This window comes from Pipra filicauda, unplaced genomic scaffold, assembly GCF_003945595.2.
Source record: "Pipra filicauda isolate LSUMZ 115617 unplaced genomic scaffold, ASM394559v2 scaffold787_size88316_pilon, whole genome shotgun sequence".
In the NCBI taxonomy this organism is placed as follows: Eukaryota; Metazoa; Chordata; class Aves; order Passeriformes; family Pipridae; genus Pipra; species Pipra filicauda.
In genome coordinates, this window is record NW_024104961.1 from 59749 (window position 1) to 79307 (window position 19559).

Consider the following 19559-nt stretch of genomic DNA (forward strand, 5'->3'; position numbering starts at 1 on the left):
GGCCACTGCTCCGCTCTTTATTTGGGGTCACAGCACCCCAGAACCAACACAGGATGGGGGGAGGGAGGGGCAGCACCCCCTGCCTCCCCTGGGGGGTCGAGGTGTACCCGGGGGGGGTCCCAGAGGGGTCCCCGGGATTTGGGGGGGTCACCGGATGGCAATGAGCCCCACATCCATTAGCTTCTGGATCTTCTGGGCGATGAGAGGGTTCTTGAGGTGCCTGGGGGGAAACCGGGGAATCAGCATGGGCACAGGGGGGACCCAAGGATGGGCGGGGATGCCTGGGACCCCCCTCGGAACACCCCTCCACATCTTGGGGACACCCACTGACACACCTGGGGACGTGCTAGGCAACCCTGGGCAACCTCATGGAGACTCAGTGAGCTGTGAGAGATGGGCAATGACACCCCATCAGACCTTGGGGACCTCCAGGACGACCTCAGAGAGAGTTGGGGACCCCCCCCACAGCTGCAGAGGGCTTGGTGTGGCTCCTTCAAGGCTCAGTGAACACCATAGGGTGGCTCTAACATCCCAGAAAATTCCCCCGGGACTCACTCGCTGAGGGCCTGGGGGTCCTTCTGCATCTGCTCGAGGATGAGGCGCATGGCCGGGTCCCCCATGATCTGCTGCACCTCGGGGTCGGCGAGCGCCCGGCGCCGCAGCTCCTCGGGGGGCTCCGAGCGCTGCTGCTGCGCCCGCAGGCACCGCCGCTGCCCCTCCGCCGCCTCCTGGGGACACACGGGCGGGTCACAGGGGGCTGGGACCCCAGGCAGCGCTGCCCCACCTCCTGGGGGGCAGGGTGGGGGGCACAGAGATCAGGGGGCTTGGTTCACAGGGGATGCTCTAACCCCAGGCAGTGCCACTGCCCCTCCACTGCCTCCTGAGGGTGACAGGGATCACCGAGGGGCACACGCGGGGGGTCACAGCAGTCAGGGGCGGTAGTGCCAGGTAGTGCCACTGCCACTGTGCTGCCTCCTGGGGATTACAGGGGGCTGGGGGGCCACGGGAGTCACAAATTGCTGTATTCTCAGGTCCTGCAGTGCCACTGGGGGGCCCGGGTAAGCAGGGGCTCAGGGGTGGTCACAGGGGTCAGCAGGGGCTCAGGGGGTTGCGGGCTCACCTTGCAAGTGGGGTCGAGGTCCAGGGCACGCTGATAAACCTCCATGGCCTTGGTGTAGTCGCGCATGGCCTCGAGCGCCGCCGCCTTCCGCGTGTAGCCCTTGACTGGGTGGGGGCGATGCACACAGGTACAGGTGAGAGGGGAAAATGTGGGTACAGGGGAGGGATGGACACAGACACAGGGGAAGGAAGGAGAAAGGAGTACAGGGACAGGTAGAGATGGCTGAAGGCAAAGCCTAGCCCCTCCAGGGCCCCCCCGCATTCCCCACTCACTGAAGGTGGGCTCCAGGCGAATGCACTCCTCACAGTCCTGTGGGAACAAGCAGATTCAGAGGCATCTCAAAAGCCCCAAACTGACCCCTATACCCTCAGACCAGCCCCAGGACCCCTCCTACCCCCCCAAGCCAGCCTCCAGGCCCTCAATTCAGCCCCCCTGCACCCCCGGCCCTGTACCTTGAGGGCGAGGGGGAACTCGAGCAGTTTGGTGTAGCAGGCGGCACGGTTGCTGTAGAGCCGGGCCTCGTTCGGGTTGCGTCGGATTGCCTCGCTGTAGTGCCGCATGGCCTGGGGGTAATCCCCTAAAACGGGACCCCCCCCCGCCTGCTGTCAGGGGGTGCCCCCAGATGCAGGGCAGGGCCCCCCCAGCCCACCACAGCGCCCCCCCACCTCGCTGGAAGCACTCGTTGCCCTTGTTCTTTTCCTCCAGCGCCAGGTCGGGGTCAATGTAGGCCAAGCGCTCCTGCTCCTTCAGGATCTTCTCAGCCTGTGGCAGCAATTAGGGGGTTCGGGGGGGCCCCAGGAGGGCTGCCCTCCCTCCCTCCACACCCCCCACGTCACCTGCTGACACTTCTTGAGCACATCGGGCGTGCGGTGCTCAGCCAGGGACTTGTTGTAGAAGTGGACGGCGTCCTTGTACCGCTCCTCGCGCAGGTAGGAATTCCCGATCCGTGCGTACGCCCTGGGGGAAATGGGGGGTCAGGGGGCGATTTGGGGGGAACCAGAGAGGATACCCCTGGTTCCAAACCTCCCAACTCACTTGGCGATCTGCCGGTAATCCTCCCGGTTCTCCCGTCCCAGCTCGATGGCGCGTTCACACAGTGCCCGGCACCGCTCGTAGTCACCCGTCTCAAAGTACACGGCTGCGTTTGAGGGCAAGTTTGGGGCTTCAGGGGGGTTTTGGGGTTTGGGAGGTGCTCAGGGGGGATTGAGGGGTCACGCACCCGCCTGGTTGGTGACGTAGGTCATATTGGTGGGGTCTAGCTGTTCGGCTCGGGTGTAGTGTTCCAGCGCTGCCGGGAACTCCTTCCGCTTGTAGGCGGCATTGCCCAGCTCCTTCTCCCGCTGTGCCTGATGGAGGGGGGGTCACCCTAAAACTGGCTGGGACCCCCCAAACCCTAAAAGCTGCTGCCCAGACCCCCAAAACCTGGCCAGCTCCTGCTCCCGCTGAGCCTGGGGGGGGTGTCGCCCCAAAACTGGCTGTGACCCCCTCCCGAACCCCAAAACCCGCTCACCCGTCACCCAGCTTCTTCTCCTGCTGTCCCTGATGGGGTAGATCATGTCAAAACTGGCTTGGACCCCTCCAAAGGTTGGCCAGCCCCTCTATCATCCCGCTGCTTCCCCTGCTGCACCTTCTACAGGGACATCACCCCAAAACTGGCAGGAAGCCCTCATCCCCAAACTTGGTTGAAACCCTCCCTGAATCCCAACTCCTCCCCCGGCCCCACAAAACCTGCTCCTAAATCCCCTAACCCTAACCCCAGCACCCACAAACCTGCCTTACAGCCCCCCTGAACTCTCCTCAGCTGCCCCGAACCTGCCCACCCGCCTTGTCTATCATGCTGCTCTTTAGGTGTGCAGGGGGGCTGTGTGTCCTCAAAACACCTCCCTCCCCTCCTTACGGGTTTCCCCTCACCTCCTGCTTGTTCTGGGGGAGCTCCTGGGGTGGTGGGGGCTGGGCAGGGGGCGGGGGGGGTGGGGGTGGAGGGGAGGGGGCCTCCTCTTCCTCCTCGGCCCCGCTCAGCTCCACCCCCAGCAGCACACTCAGCGTCGTCATCACCCGGGGGTCCTGCAGCTTCCTGGCGGGAGGGGCAGGGGCGCGTGGGGAAGTGCCCCAAAATCCACATCCCGATATCCACCGGGGGGGCTGCATCCCGAAATCCGCACCCCGACATCCCCCAAGGGGGCTGCACCCCAAAATCTGCACCCTGGCCCCCACCCTGGGGGTCCCGCACCTTCTGGGGGGGCAGGGGAACATTGAAGGGGGCGTCCAGAAATCCACACCCCGACACACCGTGGGGGGGCAGCACCCCAAAACCTGCACCCTGACCCCCACCCAGGGGGCCTGCTGCTTCCCTGAGCTCCCCAAAATCAGCTAACACCCCCCAGGCTCCCAAATTCAGCCCTACGTGCCCTCCCAGTCCTACCCCAAAGCCACCCCAAACCCCTTCCTAGCCCCCCCCCAGTCCTCCAGAGCCCCCTCCCAGCCCACCCTGGCCCCGCAAGGCCCATTCCCAGCCCACCCAGGCCCCCCGAGGCCCATTCCCAGCCCCCCAGGGCCCCCTGAGGCCCAGCACTGACGCCCCGAGCTGCCCCGGGTCGCTGCGCAGCGTCTCCAGCAGTCGCCGGTACTCGGGGTCCCCCAGCAGCGCCCGCGTCCGGGGGTCCCCCTCAAGTCGTGCCAGCAGGTCAGGAGCACTGAAGGGGTTCAGCAGCTTCCGCTCTGAAATTAGGTCAAGGACCTTTGCAGGGACCCCAAGTAACCTTCCTAGGACCCCCAGTCCCACTCTGAGAACCCCAAAAACTCCCCACATCCCCTCCCAGGGACCTCAGAGCCACCCAAAGCCTCTCACAGGGACCCCCAAACCTGCTCTGGGACCCGCAAGCAGCCTCCCCAGCCACTCCTCCGCTCCCTGCAACCCCTCCAGCCCCGTGTCAGCCCACCCCTTCCCAGGCCCAAACCCCCCAACGCCTCTCAGGCCACCCTCAGAGCCCCGCCGAGCCCCCCGTACCTGCCAGCCGTGTCTCCACCCCGCGCAGGCCCTGCAGCAGCTGCTCATTCCCGGGGTCCCGTGCCAGCCCCTCCTCATAGGTGGCCTTGGCCTCCTCCAGGCGCTGCAGGAACTCCAGTGCTGCTGCCTTCCGTGAGTACCCCTGGAAAGGGGAGCAAAGAGGGACCCCGGGGTCAGACCTCCCCCCCCGGAAAAGGGGAGCAAAGGGGGACCCTTGGGTCAGACCCCCCAGGGGAACCCTGACCCCTGCCACAGTGGAGACCCTTATGCCCCACCATCAACGACTACCCTTGGGGGACAGGCAGGGGTGACCCCTATGGTCAGACCCCCTGAGCCCCCCAGGGGCAGAGCTCCCAGGGTCCCCCCAGCACCCCCCCACCTTGGCCCAGTCGGGGCGCAGCTCCAGCGTGCGGCAGGCGTCGGCCAGGGCACGGGTGTAGTCCCCGAGCCGCGCGTAGGCGGCCGAGCGGTTGCTGAACAGGACGTGGTTGTTGGGGTCCCGCGCGATGGCGGCCGAGTAGTGCCCCACGGCTGCCCCCACGTCCCCCGCCGCCAGCGCCCGGTTTCCCCGCTCCTTCAGCTCCTGAGCCTGCGGGACACGGAGGGAAGGCACGGACCGCGGGGAACGGGACAGCGCGAGGAAGAGGAGAAGGGAGACGAGGAAGGAGAAGGGAAGGGCGTAAGGAAGAATATGAAGGAGACGAGGGGGAAGAAAAGGAGGGCAGAGGGGCAGGCAAGAGAAAAGCAAAGGGAGCAGCAAGGTGCGAGAAAGACAAGGAGGATGAAGGGGTGAGAGAGGAGAAGAGGCACGAGGAGGAAGAAAAGCGAGAGAACCAAGAAGGGACGAGGAAGAAGAGGGGCGTGAGGAAGGTGGAAAGATGAAGGAAAGTAAAGGACAGATGGAGAGGTAGGAAGAGAAACAGAAGAACGTGAAGATAGAGCCGGGGCCCCGGGCCCCCAAACAACGGGACACCACCCTCCAGCCCCTCCCCGCCTCCTCAAGGACCCCGAAACCCCCCGGAAACTCCCTTTGCCCTCAGCTCCCCCTAGGCCCCGCTCGCCACCCTCCCGGGACACCTCAAGGACCCCCAGACAGCGTGAAACCGCTCCGAGCCCCTGAGGGCTCCCCGATCCCTCTCGGAGCGCCCCGACCCCGGTCGGGGCCTTTAATCCCCTCAGGGACCCCCAGGGCCTCCCGGCCCTCCCCAGGGTCCCCCGGCTCTCCTCAGGCCCCCTCCCCAGGATCCCCCAGACCCAGACCCAACCCTGGGACCCCCTGGCACGCCCGGCAGGTTCCTCCGCCTGCCTCTGGGACTCCCAGGACCCTCCGGACCCTCTCGTCCCCCCCCAAACCTCCTCCATGGCCGCAACTCCTCTCGCGCCGCTCCCGCGCCGCCCTCTGGAAGCTGCTAGAAACCCTCGGCCCCACCCCTCGCGCCCCATTGGCCGTCGGTCCCGCCCGCCCGCCCCCGCGCGCGCTCCAATTGGCCGCCGCCCGCGCTTCCGCCTTCCCATTGACCACCGGGAGAAATGGTGCCCGCCCCCCTCCGGACCCGCCCCCGCCGGAAGCCTGCAGCGGGTCCCGCCCCCCCCGCTCCCATTGGCCGCGGCGCCCAGCACCGAATGCCCATTGGCCGCGCCCCGCGCTCCCTTCTGGAATTTTCCACTCTCCATTGGCTGCGAGTGACGCCTATCAGGGGGGAGGGTGTGGGTGGGCGGAGGCGGGAGTGCTCCCCCTGGCGGCGCGGAGGTCTGGCTGCCGAACGTGTCTCCTGGGGGGAGCGAGGGGCGGGGTTTGCACGGGGGCGGGGCTTGCACGCGATTCCCACCCCCCCACGCCCCCCGGAGGCCAAGGGGAGTCACGTGGGTGGAGGCAGGTGGTCCCTGGTGGTGGGAAGGGGGGTGTTGAGTGACACACGCGTGACCTTGACAGGACCCAGGCATGATCCCCCTCCCCTGACACAACCCCCCCCAGCCCTCGTGCAAGGTCTCATACCCCCCCCAAACTCCCCATTGCTCGTCCTACCCCAGGGTATCCCTGTGTCACCGCCCCCTCATTACTCTCAGTGACCCCCTATGACCATCCCCCAACCGTGCCCCTTCCTGCAAGACCCCTTGTGTGAACGCCCCCGGGTGACAGCTCCCCACCCCATCCCACGGGAAAGAGGCACTGGCAGGAAAAGGAGCCGCTGGGTTTATTTGGGGGTCAGGGTTCCCCTCGGCCCTTTTGGGTCGATTTTTCCTGATTTTGGTCCTTTTTCCCCAAATCCAACAGCAGGGGCAGGGGGAGGGGTGAAGGCACCTCGCGGGGGGAAGGGAGGGGGCACAGACCCGGGGGGGGGGGCAGCAGGGGACCACCCTGACCCCGAGTCCCGTCTGCCTTCACCCCCCAGGCTCTGTCCAGGCCTGGGGTCCTCCTGGAGGTCCTGGAGGGATCGAGGCTGTCAGGTCCGTCCCTCTCCCCAATCCTGTTCCTGCACCAAATCTGCCGTTTTTCCCCCAAAAAAGCCGCGGTGCCGAAAAAACACCTTAAAAAAGCCAAAATGCCCCAAAAGGGAAGCGGGGGAGGTGCAGGGCGACCCCTCTCCTCAACTCCCCGGCGGGTCCCCCCAAATGTCCTCAGAGCAGGGGCAAGCGGCCACAGCCCCAGAGGGGTCCCCAACACGTGGGGTTTCCCAGGAAGAGGGACCCCCCCATCAGGACCCCCCATCCCCTTCCCCACCGCCATGGGGCACCTGCCCCCCCCGGTACCCCCGAGCGCCGGGGAGGGGCAGCGGGGGCGGCGGAGGGGGGTACACGGTGCGTATTCCGCCCTCGTCGGGGGCCCGCAGGGGCCGCAGCGGCAGCCGCCCCGCTCTGCTGATTTTAGGGGGCGGGGGGGGCGCCCCTCCTCGCCCCCCCCGCCTCCTCCTCCTCCTCCACCACCCTCCCAGCACCCCCAGGATCACCCCGGCGGCCGCCGCCGCCGACGCCCCCAGAGCCGCGGCCGGGGGGAGCGCGGTGGGGGTGTCCCCGGCTGGTGCACCGGGAGAACCGGGAGGGGAGTCCCCGGCCCCGGCGCGGGCCTGTGTGCAGAGTGGGGGGGCGGCGGGGGGCTCGAGGGCCGCGAGGCACACGCGGTACGGGGCACGGGGCTGCAGCGCCCGCACCACGTACTCTCCCCGCTCCCCCCGCACCAGTGTCTCAGTTACGGCCCCCCCCCCGGGCCGCAGCCAGCTCAGCCGCAGGGACGCGCCGGGGGGGGCCGGTGGCCACCGCACCCGCAGGGCCCCCCCCGGCGCCGCCTGCACCCACAGCCCCGGCGTGGCCGCGGCCCCCGGCGAGGCGGCCACGGCGCCGTTGGAAGCCGCTGGGGACACGGCTGCGATGCCGGGGGAAGCCCCCCCGGCCCCTGCGGCGGGGCTGTCGCAGGCGTCCATCTCCCCCTGCAGCTCGCCCACCGGCAGCCCCCGCAGCCGCGCGGGTGCCTGGCACAGCAGCCCGCGCACCTCGAGGCGCGGCGGCGCCCGCCGGCGCAGCCAGTCCCGCAGCCAGGCCAGGTTGCAGCCGCAGAACCAGGGGTTGTTGCGCAGCCCCAGGTGGCTCAGGCTGCCCAGGTCATCAAAGAGCCCCCGTGGCAGCGTCGTCAGGTTGTTGTCCGACAGGTCCAGTCGCTCCAGTGCCCTCATCCGTGCCAGTGCACCGGCTGGCACGTGGCTGATGGCGTTGGCGGCCAGCGAGAGCCGGCGCAGCCGCGCGCGGGGCAAGTTGGCCGGCGGGGCCGCGAGCGCGTTGCGGCCCAGCGAGAGCTCGCTCAGGTTGCCCAGGCGGCTGAAGGTGTCGTCGGCCATGCGCTGGTTGGCCAGCAGGTTCCCGTCCAGCACCAGGCGCCGCAGCGCCGGCAGCCCCTCGAAGGCGCGCAGCGGGATGGTGTGGATGCGGTTGTCGTCCAGGCGCAGCTCCTCCAGCGCCGGCGGCAGCCCGGCCGGCACGCTGCTCAGGTGGTTGCGTGAGAGGAAGAGGAGACGCAGGCGGCGGTTCTCAGCGAAGGCGTCCTCCTCGATGCCGGCTGCCGACACCGAGTTGTCATCCAGGTGCAGGCGCTCAAGCAGCGGTGCCCGCGCCAGCGCCCGCCGGCACAGCCCGCGCACGTTGTTCTCCTGCAGATGCAGCTCCCGCAGCGCCGGCGGCAGGTGTGCCGGCAGCTGCTCCAGCGCGTTGGCGTACAGGTAGAGCACGCGCAGGGCCGGCAGCCGGCCCAGCCGCGCTGGGATCCCCGCGTCACCGATCCGGTTGTTCTGCAGGAACAGGGTGGTGGCGCCGGGCGGGAGCCCCTCAGGCACGGCCGTCAGCCCCCGGTCGTTGCAGTAGACGCGGCCACCGGCGCAGCGGCACACGGCGGGACAGGCCGCGACAGCCGCGATGGCGACGAGGACGACAGCGGTGACGGCAGTCAGGCGCCGGGGCGGCCCCCCCCGCGGCGCCCAGGGCGGGGGAGGGAGGTGGAGGAGGGGGGAAGGGGGGGCCATGGGTGAGGGGGTGGTCCTGTGGGTTGGGGGGAGGTGTCAGGACAGTGGGATGGGGATGCACCCTGGAGGACCTGGGTGCTGTGACCCAGCCCCACGCTGATCCCATATATAGGGCAGGTGCCCCTGCCTCAGCACCCCTTTATCCCAGGGGACCCAGAATGCCCACCCTGACCCCATAGAAAGGGCAGGGACACCCCTCTCTCCCATTATTGGGCACCTCCTCAGCACTATAGTTTGCAGACCCCTTCAAGCCCATCCCCTTTAGGAGATTCCCCTGACCCCATATCCAGAGTAGGGACCCCCCAGGCCCCCACCGTCATAGGGGGGCCCAGGCGTCCAGGTGTGGTGGGGTAGGGCCCTACCTGGGTCCACCTCGGTCCTCGTGCAACGGTTGTCCCCGTGCGATGGGTCCTCATGCGAGGTCAAGGCTACGGGTGCCAGTTCTCCATGGGCCCCCCCCCCCGCCGGGGGGGCCGCTTTCGATGGGGAGGGAGTGTGAGCCAGGGGGTCCTCATGTGACAGCCCCCCTCGTGCAAAACCTGCCAGGACCCAGGTGTCTGGGCTCCCTCGGGTGCCAATTACCAGCGTTGCTAATGAACCCCCCCCTCATTAGCAGCATCTCGTTAGGGGACCCCCCCGGGACCCTCGTGCCCCAGGGTCCACCTTGCGTCAGCCCCGGCCTCGCACAAGGGGTCACGTGACCCGCCCCGCAGGAGGGGCCCCAGGTGATGCCCCCCCATGAACACCCCTGTAAGCCCCAGATACCCTGGCCCTCCCTGGGCTCTGAGGGGGCTCAGGGGGGTCCTGGGGGCCCTCTGGAGGTGGGGGGTCGCTCTCCTGAATGCCGGAGTCCTGCGCCCCGGGCTGGAGCATCCCTGGATACCGGGGGTGGGATGGGGGGTTTTGGGGGTCTGAGGGTGCTGGTGGGAGGCGCGGGGTCTCGTGGGGGGGGGGTCAGGCCCGCGGATGCCTGGGTTCCTCTCCCACCCCCGCCCTGGATGGTCTCTTCCCTCGGCTGGGGCATCCCCGGCTACCGGGAGGGTTTTGGGGGGGCTCCAGGGGAGCTGATGGGATCTGGGGAGGTTGGGGGGGTTCCCATGACGGCGGGGGGTCACGCCTGGGTGTCCTCCCCTCTCCCGGACGCCTGGGCCCCTCCCCCTGGCTGGAGCATCCCTGGGAAGTCGGGGTGGGGGAGGGGGAATCGCGGTTTTGGGGGCCGGGGTGTTCGGAAGGGTTTTGGAGGGGGGGTCTCTGCGGGGCAGTGTCGCTCCGGGGGTCCAAGGGCGGAGACGGGCCCCACTCCGGCCGACCGGTCCTTCCCCTGGGCTGGAGCACCCGCGGGTACCGAGGCGGGTGGGGGGTCGGGGGGGGTCGGGGGCGTTGGTTTCAGGGGGGGCCCGAGAGTGCGGTGGGGGTCCGGGAGCCCTTACCGGGTCGGTACCGGCGCGTGCGGGCCCGGCGGCGGCGGCGGCGGCGGCTGCGGGCGTGGGAAGGCGGCGGCTGCGGGGGGGCCTGGGGGGGCCGGGCCGGACCCGCCCCCCCGGTGAGGGGGGACCCGGCGGGGCCCGAGGGAGGCCGGGCCGGGCCCACCCCCCGGTGCGGAGGGACCCGGGGCTGCGGGTGCGTGTGAGCGTGGGCCGGGGGTAGAATTCGGGAGGCGGTGCGTTGGCCCATCCCCGCCTCGGTTCCTGGGAAGGAGGTGTGCGGGGGGGGGGGGGGGCATTCACACCGGGACCCTCCTCCCTCACACGAGGGGTCCATCGTTCCCCGCTCGTGCCTTCGGTAAAGGAGGAGGGGCGAATTTGGAGGCCCCTGGGGGGAGAGGGGTGTTTCTATGGTGCTTTACAGCTGGGAGGTGGAGGGTCCTGCCACCAGGGCGGGCCAAGACCTAGGACACCCCCTGCCCCCGCTGCCCATGCTGAAACCTTTATTAGGTCACACCGTTCCCCCTCAGCCCCAACCACCCCTGCCCTAAGTGCCCCCAAAAAGGGCCCACAACTTCCTTCACCCCAGTCCAACTACTCCTCAGCCCCAACTACCCCCAACGGGGATCCCAATACCCTCCCACCCCCTCAACTGCCTCTAACCAACCCCTCCATGCCCTCCAATCCCCCATCCCAAATAAACATGCTCAGCACTGGGGCCACATCTTTATTGGGGGGAGGGAGGGGGGTCGGGAGGCCACAAGAGGGCCTGTGGGGTTGGGGCCCCATGGCCGGGGGGCGGCGTGAGGCCCCTCGCGCCAGAGGGGTCACTTGTAGAGGATGTCGTAGTGGCCGGGGCGGTAGAGGAGGCAGACGCGGGGCTGGGAGCCCTCGGGGAACACGTGCGGGTTCGTGGCGCCGCCCTCGCCCCGGTCCATGTATTCCACCAGGATGGAGACGTGCAGCGCCCGCGCCAGCGCGATGATGTGGATGTGGTCGCTCTCCTTGCACATGGGCTCCACTTCCTGCAGTGGGACAGGGGCTGTGTGGGTGTATGAGGGGCATGGGGGGGGGCTGGTGGGCACACGAGGGGGTGCGAGGCTGCACGACACCTCTCGGGGGCTGCGGGGAGCTGCTCGAGAGGATGAGGGGCAGCACGAGGGACCAGGGGGCCACGTGAGGGGCCGGGGAGCAGCACGAGGCTGGGCGCAGCCTGTGTGCGCGTGAGGGTGACCGACACCACGTGAGACCCTCCCCGGACCCCCAGAGTGGTGAGAAGGGCTCTGTGGGGCCCAAGCGGCGCTCACGTGAATATGTGTGAAGCTGGGAGGGGCCGCAGAAGGTGATGGGTGGCCCGTGCGAGGCCACGCGACACCCTGTGAACCCGGCGTGAGTCCTGCGCGAGCCCCACACAGCCCGCGTGAGCCCCAGGAGCCCACACGAGCCCCTTATGAGGTGTGAGCTCTCTGAGCCCTGTGGGCCCCAAACCTGCTGGCAGAACTCCCGTGTGCCCCGTGCCAGCCCTGTGTGCCCCCTGTGCCCCCAACCTGCTGGCAGAACTCCTGCGTGACCCATGTGCCCCTGCCATGGCCACAGAACTCCCAGGTGCCCCGTGCCAGCCCCGCCTGCACCTAATATGATGACAGAAGTCTTGTGTGCCTCGCATGCCCCACACCTGCTGGAAGAACTCCTGTGTGCCCCCTGTGCCCCATACCTGCTGGCAGAATTCCCATGTGCCCCTGCTGTACTAACAGAACTGTCACGTGCCCCGTGCAAGCTCCACGTGCCCTGCATGCCCTGATGTGATGACAGAACTCCCGTGTACCCCACGTGCCCCATACCTGTTGGCAGAGCTCCTGTGTGTCCCCTGTGCCCCTGCTATGGTGACAACTCCTGTGTGCCCCATGCCAGCCCTGTGTGCCCTAAGGGCACGTGTGTGCCCCTGAAGCGATGACAGAAGTCCCGTGTGCCCCACGTGCCCTGTACCTGCTGGCAGAACTCCTTGATGCTGCGGCCACCCTCGAGGAACTGCTCGAAGAAGCGGCGGTGGCGCTGGAGGCAGCCCGAGGTGAGCAGCCGCAGGTAAACCACCAGGTAGTCCGAGGTCGCCGGCTCGTTGAAGGCCGCCAGCAGCTCCGGCAGCGGCACACGGCGCTCCACGCGCTCGATCAGCTCCATCAGCTGCGCAGGGAAAGCACAGGCGTGTTTGGGGCACGCACACGTGTGTCACAGGGACACGCACCCAGGTCGGGGGTACGCATCCATGAGGGACACACACACGACACACGTGTGTCAGATGCGTGCACGTGTGTTGGGGACACACACAAGGGCGCATGCCAGGTCACAGGGACCCCCACCCCCCGTGTGCTCCCGGCAGTCCTCGATGGCAGACTCAGTGAAGCCCCGTGCCCCTTTGCCCCCCACATTCCTGGTGCCCCCCAAGCCCCCGTGCCCACCGTGTTATGGAAGTCCTCGATGGTGAACTCAGTGAAGCCCTGCGCCACCAGCTCCTCCTTGCTGCGCGCTGACACCTCCTTGAACCTGGGGGGACATCGGGGGGCCCAGGGGGGCTTAGGGGGGACCCAAAGGGGTTTGGGATGTCCAGGGGGGCGCTCGAGGGGTCTTGGGGGGGCCCAGAGGGGACTAAATCATTGGGGAGGAGGAACCCAGAGGTTGGGGGGGGGCAAGGGTCCAAGGGAGCTAAGGGGGTAGGGAGCCAGGGGTCCGAGTGGGAGCATCGGTGCTGCAGGGTCCTCATGAGGGTACAGGGCTGCCTGGGGAGGCTCTGGGAGTGCTATGGAGGATCCGGGGGTGCCGCGGGAATAGGATGGGGGGACTCTGGGGGTTCCCAGGGTGTCCCTGGGGGGACTCCAGGGGGCTCTGGGGATCCGCACCGCTGCAGCTCCTGCCCGTCCTCCAGCAGAGCCTCCAGGTGGGCGAAGCCGAAGGCGCGGTAGAAACAATTCCCGTCTGGACGTGTCTTCCGGATGTAGGAATATTTCTGGAGCAGGTCCTGGGAGGCAGAGGGGGCGTGGGGACACTGTGGGGGCGGGGAGACACCCCCTGGGACATCTGGGCTGCTTCCAGTCCTGTGCTGGTGTCCCAGAGCGGCTCCCAGTCCCATAGTGGTACTATTCCCAGTACCACACTGGTGTCCCAGTGCCTCCCAGTATCTCCCAGTGGCTCCCAGTGCTGCACCTTGATCTTCTCCTGGTACACATGGTCATCCTCGGCGTACTCCTTGTAGAGCTCTGAGAGCTCCAGGCGCTCTGACACCAGTGGGTTCTGCACCGCAATCTAGGGGGCAAGACTGGAGGGGATCAGGGACTGGGGGAGGACTGGGGACCCCCACGGGGGGTTGGGGAGGTTTGAAGACCTCCGTGGGGGTTTCGGGGCAGACTCTGAGGGGGTTTAAGGGAGGGTTTTGTGAGGAGTTCTGAGGGGTCGGGGGTTTCCTCACCTCCTGCTGGATCCGGTCCTGCTGCGCCATGATCGCCTCGTCGTAGGCCAGGCAGTTCACGCCTACGGGGATATGAGGGGTCAGCGGGGGCCCAGAGCGGCTCCACAGCTCCCCAGGGGGGTCTGGGGAGCGGGGACGCCTCCCGAGTGGGTCCTGGGGATAAGGCGGGGGCCGTCGGGAGCCCGGAGAGGGATGGAGGGAGTCTTGGGGGTGCTGGGAGGGGGGGTTAGGGGGTATTGGGGCATCGCGGTGGGCGGGGGGGGGGGGGAGGCTATTGAGGCCCCCGGGGGGAGCGGGGAGATCCCGGGTCGGGGGTCCCGGGCTGCAAGACCGGGGGGCGGAGGGGGCCCCGGAGAGGCCTGTCGGTACCGTCCGCGTCGCTGCCGCCGAGCGGCTCCGGCTGCGGCTGCTGAGGCTCCTCCGCCGCCATCGCCGCCCTGACCGCGCCGCTTCCGGGGCACCGCCCGCCGCTTCCGGGGCACCTGCCGCGCCGCTTCCGGGGCACCGCCCGCCGCTCCCGGGCCGCCGCCGCTACGCCCGGCACTGGCAACAGGCTCCGCCCACGGAGGCGGCCCGGGAGCCGCGTGGCTCCGCCCCTGCAAGCAGGCCCCGCCCCGCGGCGGAGGCCGGGCCCGTCAGGGAGCGCACCCGGCCCAGTTGTGGGTGACGCAAGTGCCCCTCAATTTGGGAGGTACAACGGAAATTTTGGCAGTTTTGCCCCTCGAGAGGGAAGCGCGGAGCCCCGGGCTCTGAGGGGCGGGTGATGGGCTGCCCAGGGCAGGTGTTAACCAGAAAGACCTTCCTGTCCTGTCCTGGCACCTTTGGTTTGGCAATGATCTTAGGACTCATTAAATTTTGGAGTCAAGGAGTGGTACTGGGAGCGGTGGGACGAACTGGGAGCACTGCGGGGGGGGGGGAGCGTCCGAAGTTTCGCTGAATTTTACGGCAGTGTGGCAGGTGCGGCTGCTCGACAGCGGTGCTTTACGGCTGCTCGACAGCGGTGCTTTACGGCAGAGTGGCGCGCGCTGCGCTGGCAGCGTTTCCCGGGCAACAAAAATAAAACCTTGGAGTTTCTCCCACCCTGGATCGGGGCAGCGACTCTTTTCCCTCGGATTCCCACCTCTCGCGCGTTGTTCCCTCCTTAGGTGGGAACGACGAGGGTGAGGAGCGGGCCTCGGAGGGCAGAGGGGAGCGGCCGGAGGGGCAATCCCCGGGGGGGGGTGGTCTCTCAAAGAACGATGGTGGGAGCACCTTGCAGGGGCTGGGGAGCTCCTGGATGCACCTGGAAATGGAGCTTTGCTCGAGGAAGGTGCCAAGGAACAAGATCTGTGCTGAGGGGCAGCGCAGGCGAGGGGACCAGCAGCTGAGCAGGAGAGGCAGCGCGGGGGGCGGAGGGAAAGGCTGTCTCCTTCCAATTCCATCTTCCCAGGGGTCCTAGTCCCTCCCCCGTGCCTTCAGTGACTGCTGAAAGAAGGGGGGGGGGAAAGGGGTTTAAATTGCGGAAAAAGGCATTTGCCAATATTGTCTGTGTTTAAATCCAAGGGGAAATCGCTCGAATTGTGATTTTAAGGATATCACCTGAAAGCAAATAGACTTGTTCTAAGATTTTAGGGGTTTCATTGATGCAAAACCCCCATTTTCTGTTAGTTTTGGGTTTAAATGGAACGGGAAAACATTTACGGTGCAATTTTCTGCGTTTGAGGTGAGGGCAATCCCCACATTTTAATCATCTTAAAGTTTAAACTGAAGAGGAGTCCCTGTTGTCCTACATTTTTAAGAACTTAGGGAGGAGACTCTTTATGTGCCATTTGAGGGGCTGTGGGTGATGGGGGGGTTTAGGAGGAGGAGGAGATGAAGTTTCTTGGGGGGGGACTTGGACCCCTGCAAGTGAACGACAGGCTCTTGCGGTGCACGTAGTGTCGAGTGGCGCAACAGCTGCCCTTGAGACGGAGGGTCAGGACTTTCTTTCCTGCGTGGAAGGGCAGTCGTTCGCCGGCACGCGCGCCCCGCTGCGAGGGGCCGTCCCGCGGCCAAAATTCAATACGGATGAAGATTCCTCCAGGACCAAAAGTGCCTGTCCAGAAAGCGCTTGCTGTGCACCTAGTGCCGAGAGCGGCGCACCAATGGAACACCAGAGACAGAGCACCAACCCCCCCCGCCGCTCCAGCCCAGTCCGAGCCGCTCCAGCCCAGTCCGAGCCGCTCCAGCCCAGTCCGAGCCGCCCCAGCCCACTCCGAGCCGCTCCATCCCACTCCGAGCCGCTCCATCCCGCTCCAGCCCAGTCCGAGCCGCTCCATCCCGCTCCGAGCCGCTCCAGCCCATTCCGAGCCGCCCCCGGCCAGTCCGAGCCGCCCCAGCCCAGTCCGAGCCGCTCCCTCCCGTCCCGAGCCGCTCCAGCCCATTCAGAGCCGCTCCCGCCCAGTCCGAGCCGCCCCAGCCCAGTCCGAGCCGCCCCAGCCCAGTCCGAGCCGCTCCATCCCAGTCCGAGCCGCTCTATCCCGCTCCGAGCCCCCCCAGCCCATTCCGAGCCCCCCCCCCAGCCCATTCCGAGCCGCTCCATCCTGTTCCGAGCCGCCCCAGCCCATTCCGAGCCGCTCCATCCCGCCCCGAGCCGCCCCAGCCGCCCCGAGCCATCCCCCGGCGCAGGGCGAGGCTGCTCCAGGCAGGGAGAGGCGCCTGCCAGGAAGGGCAGGAACACAGCCCGTGTGTCCCGGGCAGGGAGGGGGGCTCTGGACACAACGCCAGGCACTGGGGGAGACCTTTTGCCCCGGGGATTCCTACCCTCTGCGAGCGGAGGAGCTGCGCAGGGAGGGGACTTCACGTTAATTGTGGAAGTAAGACCTGCTGTGGCGTTGCTGGGCTCCGAAAGCAACCGCCACCCTTGGCCCGAGGAAAGAAAGGCTCCAGCCTTGGGGAGTCGGGTGCAGTTTCAGCGCAGGGCTGGGGCAAGCTAACAAAACCCTTTCCACACACACAGAAAGTTTTCCCACCTGCACCTGACACCCAGCACCTACAGGCTTTCGGTCATGAAGGGAAGGGCTCTCATTTTCTTACAAGTCACAATCCCAAATACAAATTCCAATACTAAATCCAATACCAACTGTAATACCTCTTGTCATTAAGAGTCCTTTTCTCCATCAGGCTCTTCACTCATCCTGATTTTAAGTCAGAGATGCCACACAGGTGCTGCTGCTCCCAGAGCCTTTATACCTTCTGAGATTGGGCTGCCCCCTTTGCCCAGGGCCTCACAGGAAGGGAGGTGGGCACGGCCAGGGGTACATTATCCCAGCCTTTGCTCAGGGAGGGCACGCAGCAGCCGGGCTTCAATGGGATAAGAGCTCTCCCTTTCTTTCATTTAATGGGACTGCTCAAGCTATTCCTGCTTTATTGAAGCATCAGCTTTGGCATCCAAAGAAGCAGAGCTGTAGATGGCAATGAAGAGGATTACACTCACATGCAGGGGTTTTAAATTTAATAATTTTGTGTGCTGTGTTGGTAAGGTGCTTTTGTAATTTTTTATCTTTTTTTCTTTTCCTTAGGAGCCTTGCATCTTTTGGGATCTCCTGCTCATCTCACCTGCAGCTTGACATTTTTTCACAAGTGTGATCCGGTCCCAAGGTGAAGCTGCTGACATCAGCACAAAGATGTGGCTTTTGGCTCCACGTTTACTCGCAGTGTTAAGGATTTAGTTGTTCTGGTTTGTTTTTTCTTTGTTTTCAGCTGCAGAGCCCTGGCCCCAGGAGGCTCTAGGCACCGGAGGGGAGGTGATCCAGGTGAGTCCCGGTGAGCAAGGTGAGCATTGACTCCAGGACTGGACTAGATGGTCTTTTACAGGTGTTGTGGTGAATCTGTGCACATGCTTTGTTTCTTGTGTTTTCCAGGGGTTCTGCCACCTTCTCACAGACAGTCCAGTGCTTCAGGGCCCCTGCTGGTAAGAGGTCACTGTGGAGGAGAGGTAGGTAGGAGCTCCCCCAGGAAAGCCATCCTTTCAGGCAGTACCTCAGTCTGTACCTTTGCCTTTGGCTTCTTTACTTTGCAGAGAATGTGTGCAGCCTCAGAGGGCTGGAGCCACCTGCCAGTTAGGTGTGATGGTCTTCAGCTGTCCTTGTGAGTAATCTCCTAGTACTACCAGGGTCATCAACTAAGGCTCGACCTTTCCCAGCTGCAGGTGCCAAAAGCCACATCTCCATGCTGCCATCAGGTGATGACCCACCTTCCTGCTCTGCTCCTCTGGCCTCTGTTCTGTTCAACTCTGCTCAAAGAAATGAGTTAGCAAGGTCAGCCACGTACCCCTCCCGTGGTCTCAGGAAAAGCCCGTTCTCGTGACTGCACACACACTGCAGGCAGGGGCTGCCTCCAGGAGAACTGCTGCCCTGAGACCTGAGCCCATCACAGGGGAACTGAGAGTCTCCTTCCTACTCCACCTACCCCCAAGTCTACACTGCAGGGCAGAGCAGTTCCAGGCCCAACACAAACTCCAAGGACACATTTCCAGACAAGGGCTGTGGTGCAACGAGGAGAGAGAACTCTGAGAGAGGAACGACGCCAAAACGGATGTGCTGCCGCACGAGAAGACGGAGGATACGGCGAGACTGAACGGAGGAGGCTCTGAGGAGCCTGAAAAGACACTCTAACAGAATGGCCTGGGACAAGAATTGCCCACAAAATTGCTGAGATGGATGGGAGACAAGGCTATGCTCAGAATCTTCTTAGATTCTCACAAGTCCCAGGTGGGATGACAAGGGATGACTGCACGGCACAGCCACCGATACAACCTGTGAGGAGGCTGTAAAAGACACCTGACCTGACACTTCTCAGATGTGATTCCGATGCACGTCCAAGCTAGTGAGCCAAAGAACGGATGGTATGGGCACTGAGCTGGGCAGTGCAGAGGTTCAAGACCCTAGGAATGATGCCTTGGCATCTCAGATAAGACCTTGGAGGGCAGGAAGCAAAGACACCCTGACTGTGAAGTGTAAGACACGAAACACAGACCGGACAAAGGACACGACACAGACCTGAACTGCTCTGCCCTGCACATCCTACTCCATGATGAAAAGTAAACTGCTCCTCCTATGTGTGCCAAGGGCCTGTTAGGGCAGACCCTTTCCCCTCTGCTCATTTGACAATCCCTCCCTCCTAACCATAAAACTGGACCCAGCTCCCATCCCCTCTCCAGGTGGGAGCCCTCCACTTATCTTTCCCACAGCTGGGGATGTGAATCCATCTTCGATGCCAAGGAAGGACGCCCGGCTGGCTCAGAGGGTCCTGTGATCCCTGACTCGGTCGCTGGGAGAAAGAAAACAGAAACTGAGACAAGAGTTGGGCAGCACGTGGGAGATAACCCTGCAATTGGCTACTCACCCTCCCCTGAGCTGAGAGGTTCTCGGGCCACTGGCTCCGACCCCAGTCGGAGGCTGCTGCCATCACCGTGTGCCGTACCTGGGGGAGTGAGAAAAAAAGTTACGGGGTGTTTCTGAAAGTAAGGGAGACCCCAGCACCTCCTCCCCACCTCCCTGACTCAACCTCAGTGCTCCTCCTTTCCAAAGGCAGGCTGGATGGCACCTGCAGCTGGGAAAGCTCCAGCCTTAATTGATGACCCTGGTAGTACTAAGAGATTACTCACAAGGACAGCTGAAGACCATCACACCTAACTGGCAGGTGGCTCCAGCCCTCTGAGGCTGCACACATTCTCTGCAAAGTAAAGAAGCCAAAGGCAAAGGTACAGACTGAGATACTGCTTGAAAGGATGGTTTTCCTGGGGGAGCTCCTACCTACCTCTCCTCCACAGTGACCTCTCACCAGCAGGGGCCCTGAAGCACTGGACTGTCTGTGAGAAGGTGGCAGAACCCCTGGAAAACACAAGAAACAAAGCACGTGCACAGATTCACCACAACACCTGTAAAAGACCATCCAGTTCTGTCCTGGAGTCAATGCTCACCTTGCTCACTGGGACTCACCTGGATCACCTCCCCTCCGGTGCCTAGAGCCTCCTGGGACCAGGGCTCTGCAGCTGAAAACAAAAAGCAAAACAAGAAAA

General features: G+C 65.3%; 2 protein-coding genes and 2 long non-coding RNA genes across 5 annotated transcripts; 1 reads left to right on the plus strand and 3 right to left on the minus strand.

Annotated features, from left to right (window-relative positions):
• Window positions 1-3: 3 nt before the first annotated feature.
• On the minus strand, window positions 4-8651 carry STIP1 (stress induced phosphoprotein 1). 2 transcript variants are annotated; one of them, XM_039389907.1, is made up of 14 exons: window positions 7616-8651; window positions 4507-4716; window positions 4128-4269; window positions 3697-3838; window positions 3032-3194; window positions 2340-2466; window positions 2156-2258; window positions 1957-2077; window positions 1786-1882; window positions 1573-1697; window positions 1393-1429; window positions 1121-1224; window positions 556-728; window positions 4-220 (listed from the first exon to the last, which is right to left on the minus strand). In XM_039389907.1, the coding sequence occupies exons 1-14, from the start codon at window positions 8633-8635 to the stop codon at window positions 148-150; spliced, it is 2637 nt and encodes an 878-aa protein (XP_039245841.1). In that variant the 5' UTR covers window positions 8636-8651; the 3' UTR covers window positions 4-147. The 2 variants fall into 2 exon arrangements, with proteins under 2 accessions (XP_039245841.1, XP_027593585.2); XM_027737784.2 differs by lacking the exon at window positions 7616-8651 and adding an exon at window positions 5481-5570 and having other exon boundaries at window positions 130-220.
• A 2120-nt stretch (window positions 8652-10771) lies between these two features.
• OTUB1 (OTU deubiquitinase, ubiquitin aldehyde binding 1) lies at window positions 10772-14098 on the minus strand. The gene is made up of 7 exons (XM_027737786.2): window positions 13889-14098; window positions 13520-13581; window positions 13258-13356; window positions 12954-13072; window positions 12516-12600; window positions 12046-12240; window positions 10772-11084 (listed from the first exon to the last, which is right to left on the minus strand). Exons 1-7 carry the CDS (start codon window positions 13947-13949, stop codon window positions 10887-10889), a joined length of 819 nt encoding a protein of 272 aa, XP_027593587.1. The 5' UTR covers window positions 13950-14098; the 3' UTR covers window positions 10772-10886.
• Window positions 14099-17258: 3160 nt separating this feature from the next.
• On the plus strand, window positions 17259-17596 carry LOC120324952. The gene is made up of 3 exons (XR_005566682.1): window positions 17259-17292; window positions 17401-17474; window positions 17559-17596. It is a non-coding gene; the product is annotated as an uncharacterized LOC120324952 (long non-coding RNA).
• Window positions 17597-18329: 733 nt separating this feature from the next.
• LOC120324951 lies at window positions 18330-19308 on the minus strand. Its single transcript, XR_005566681.1, has 4 exons — window positions 19298-19308; window positions 19146-19213; window positions 18884-18961; window positions 18330-18808 (listed from the first exon to the last, which is right to left on the minus strand). It is a non-coding gene; the product is annotated as an uncharacterized LOC120324951 (long non-coding RNA).
• Window positions 19309-19559: the final 251 nt, after the last annotated feature.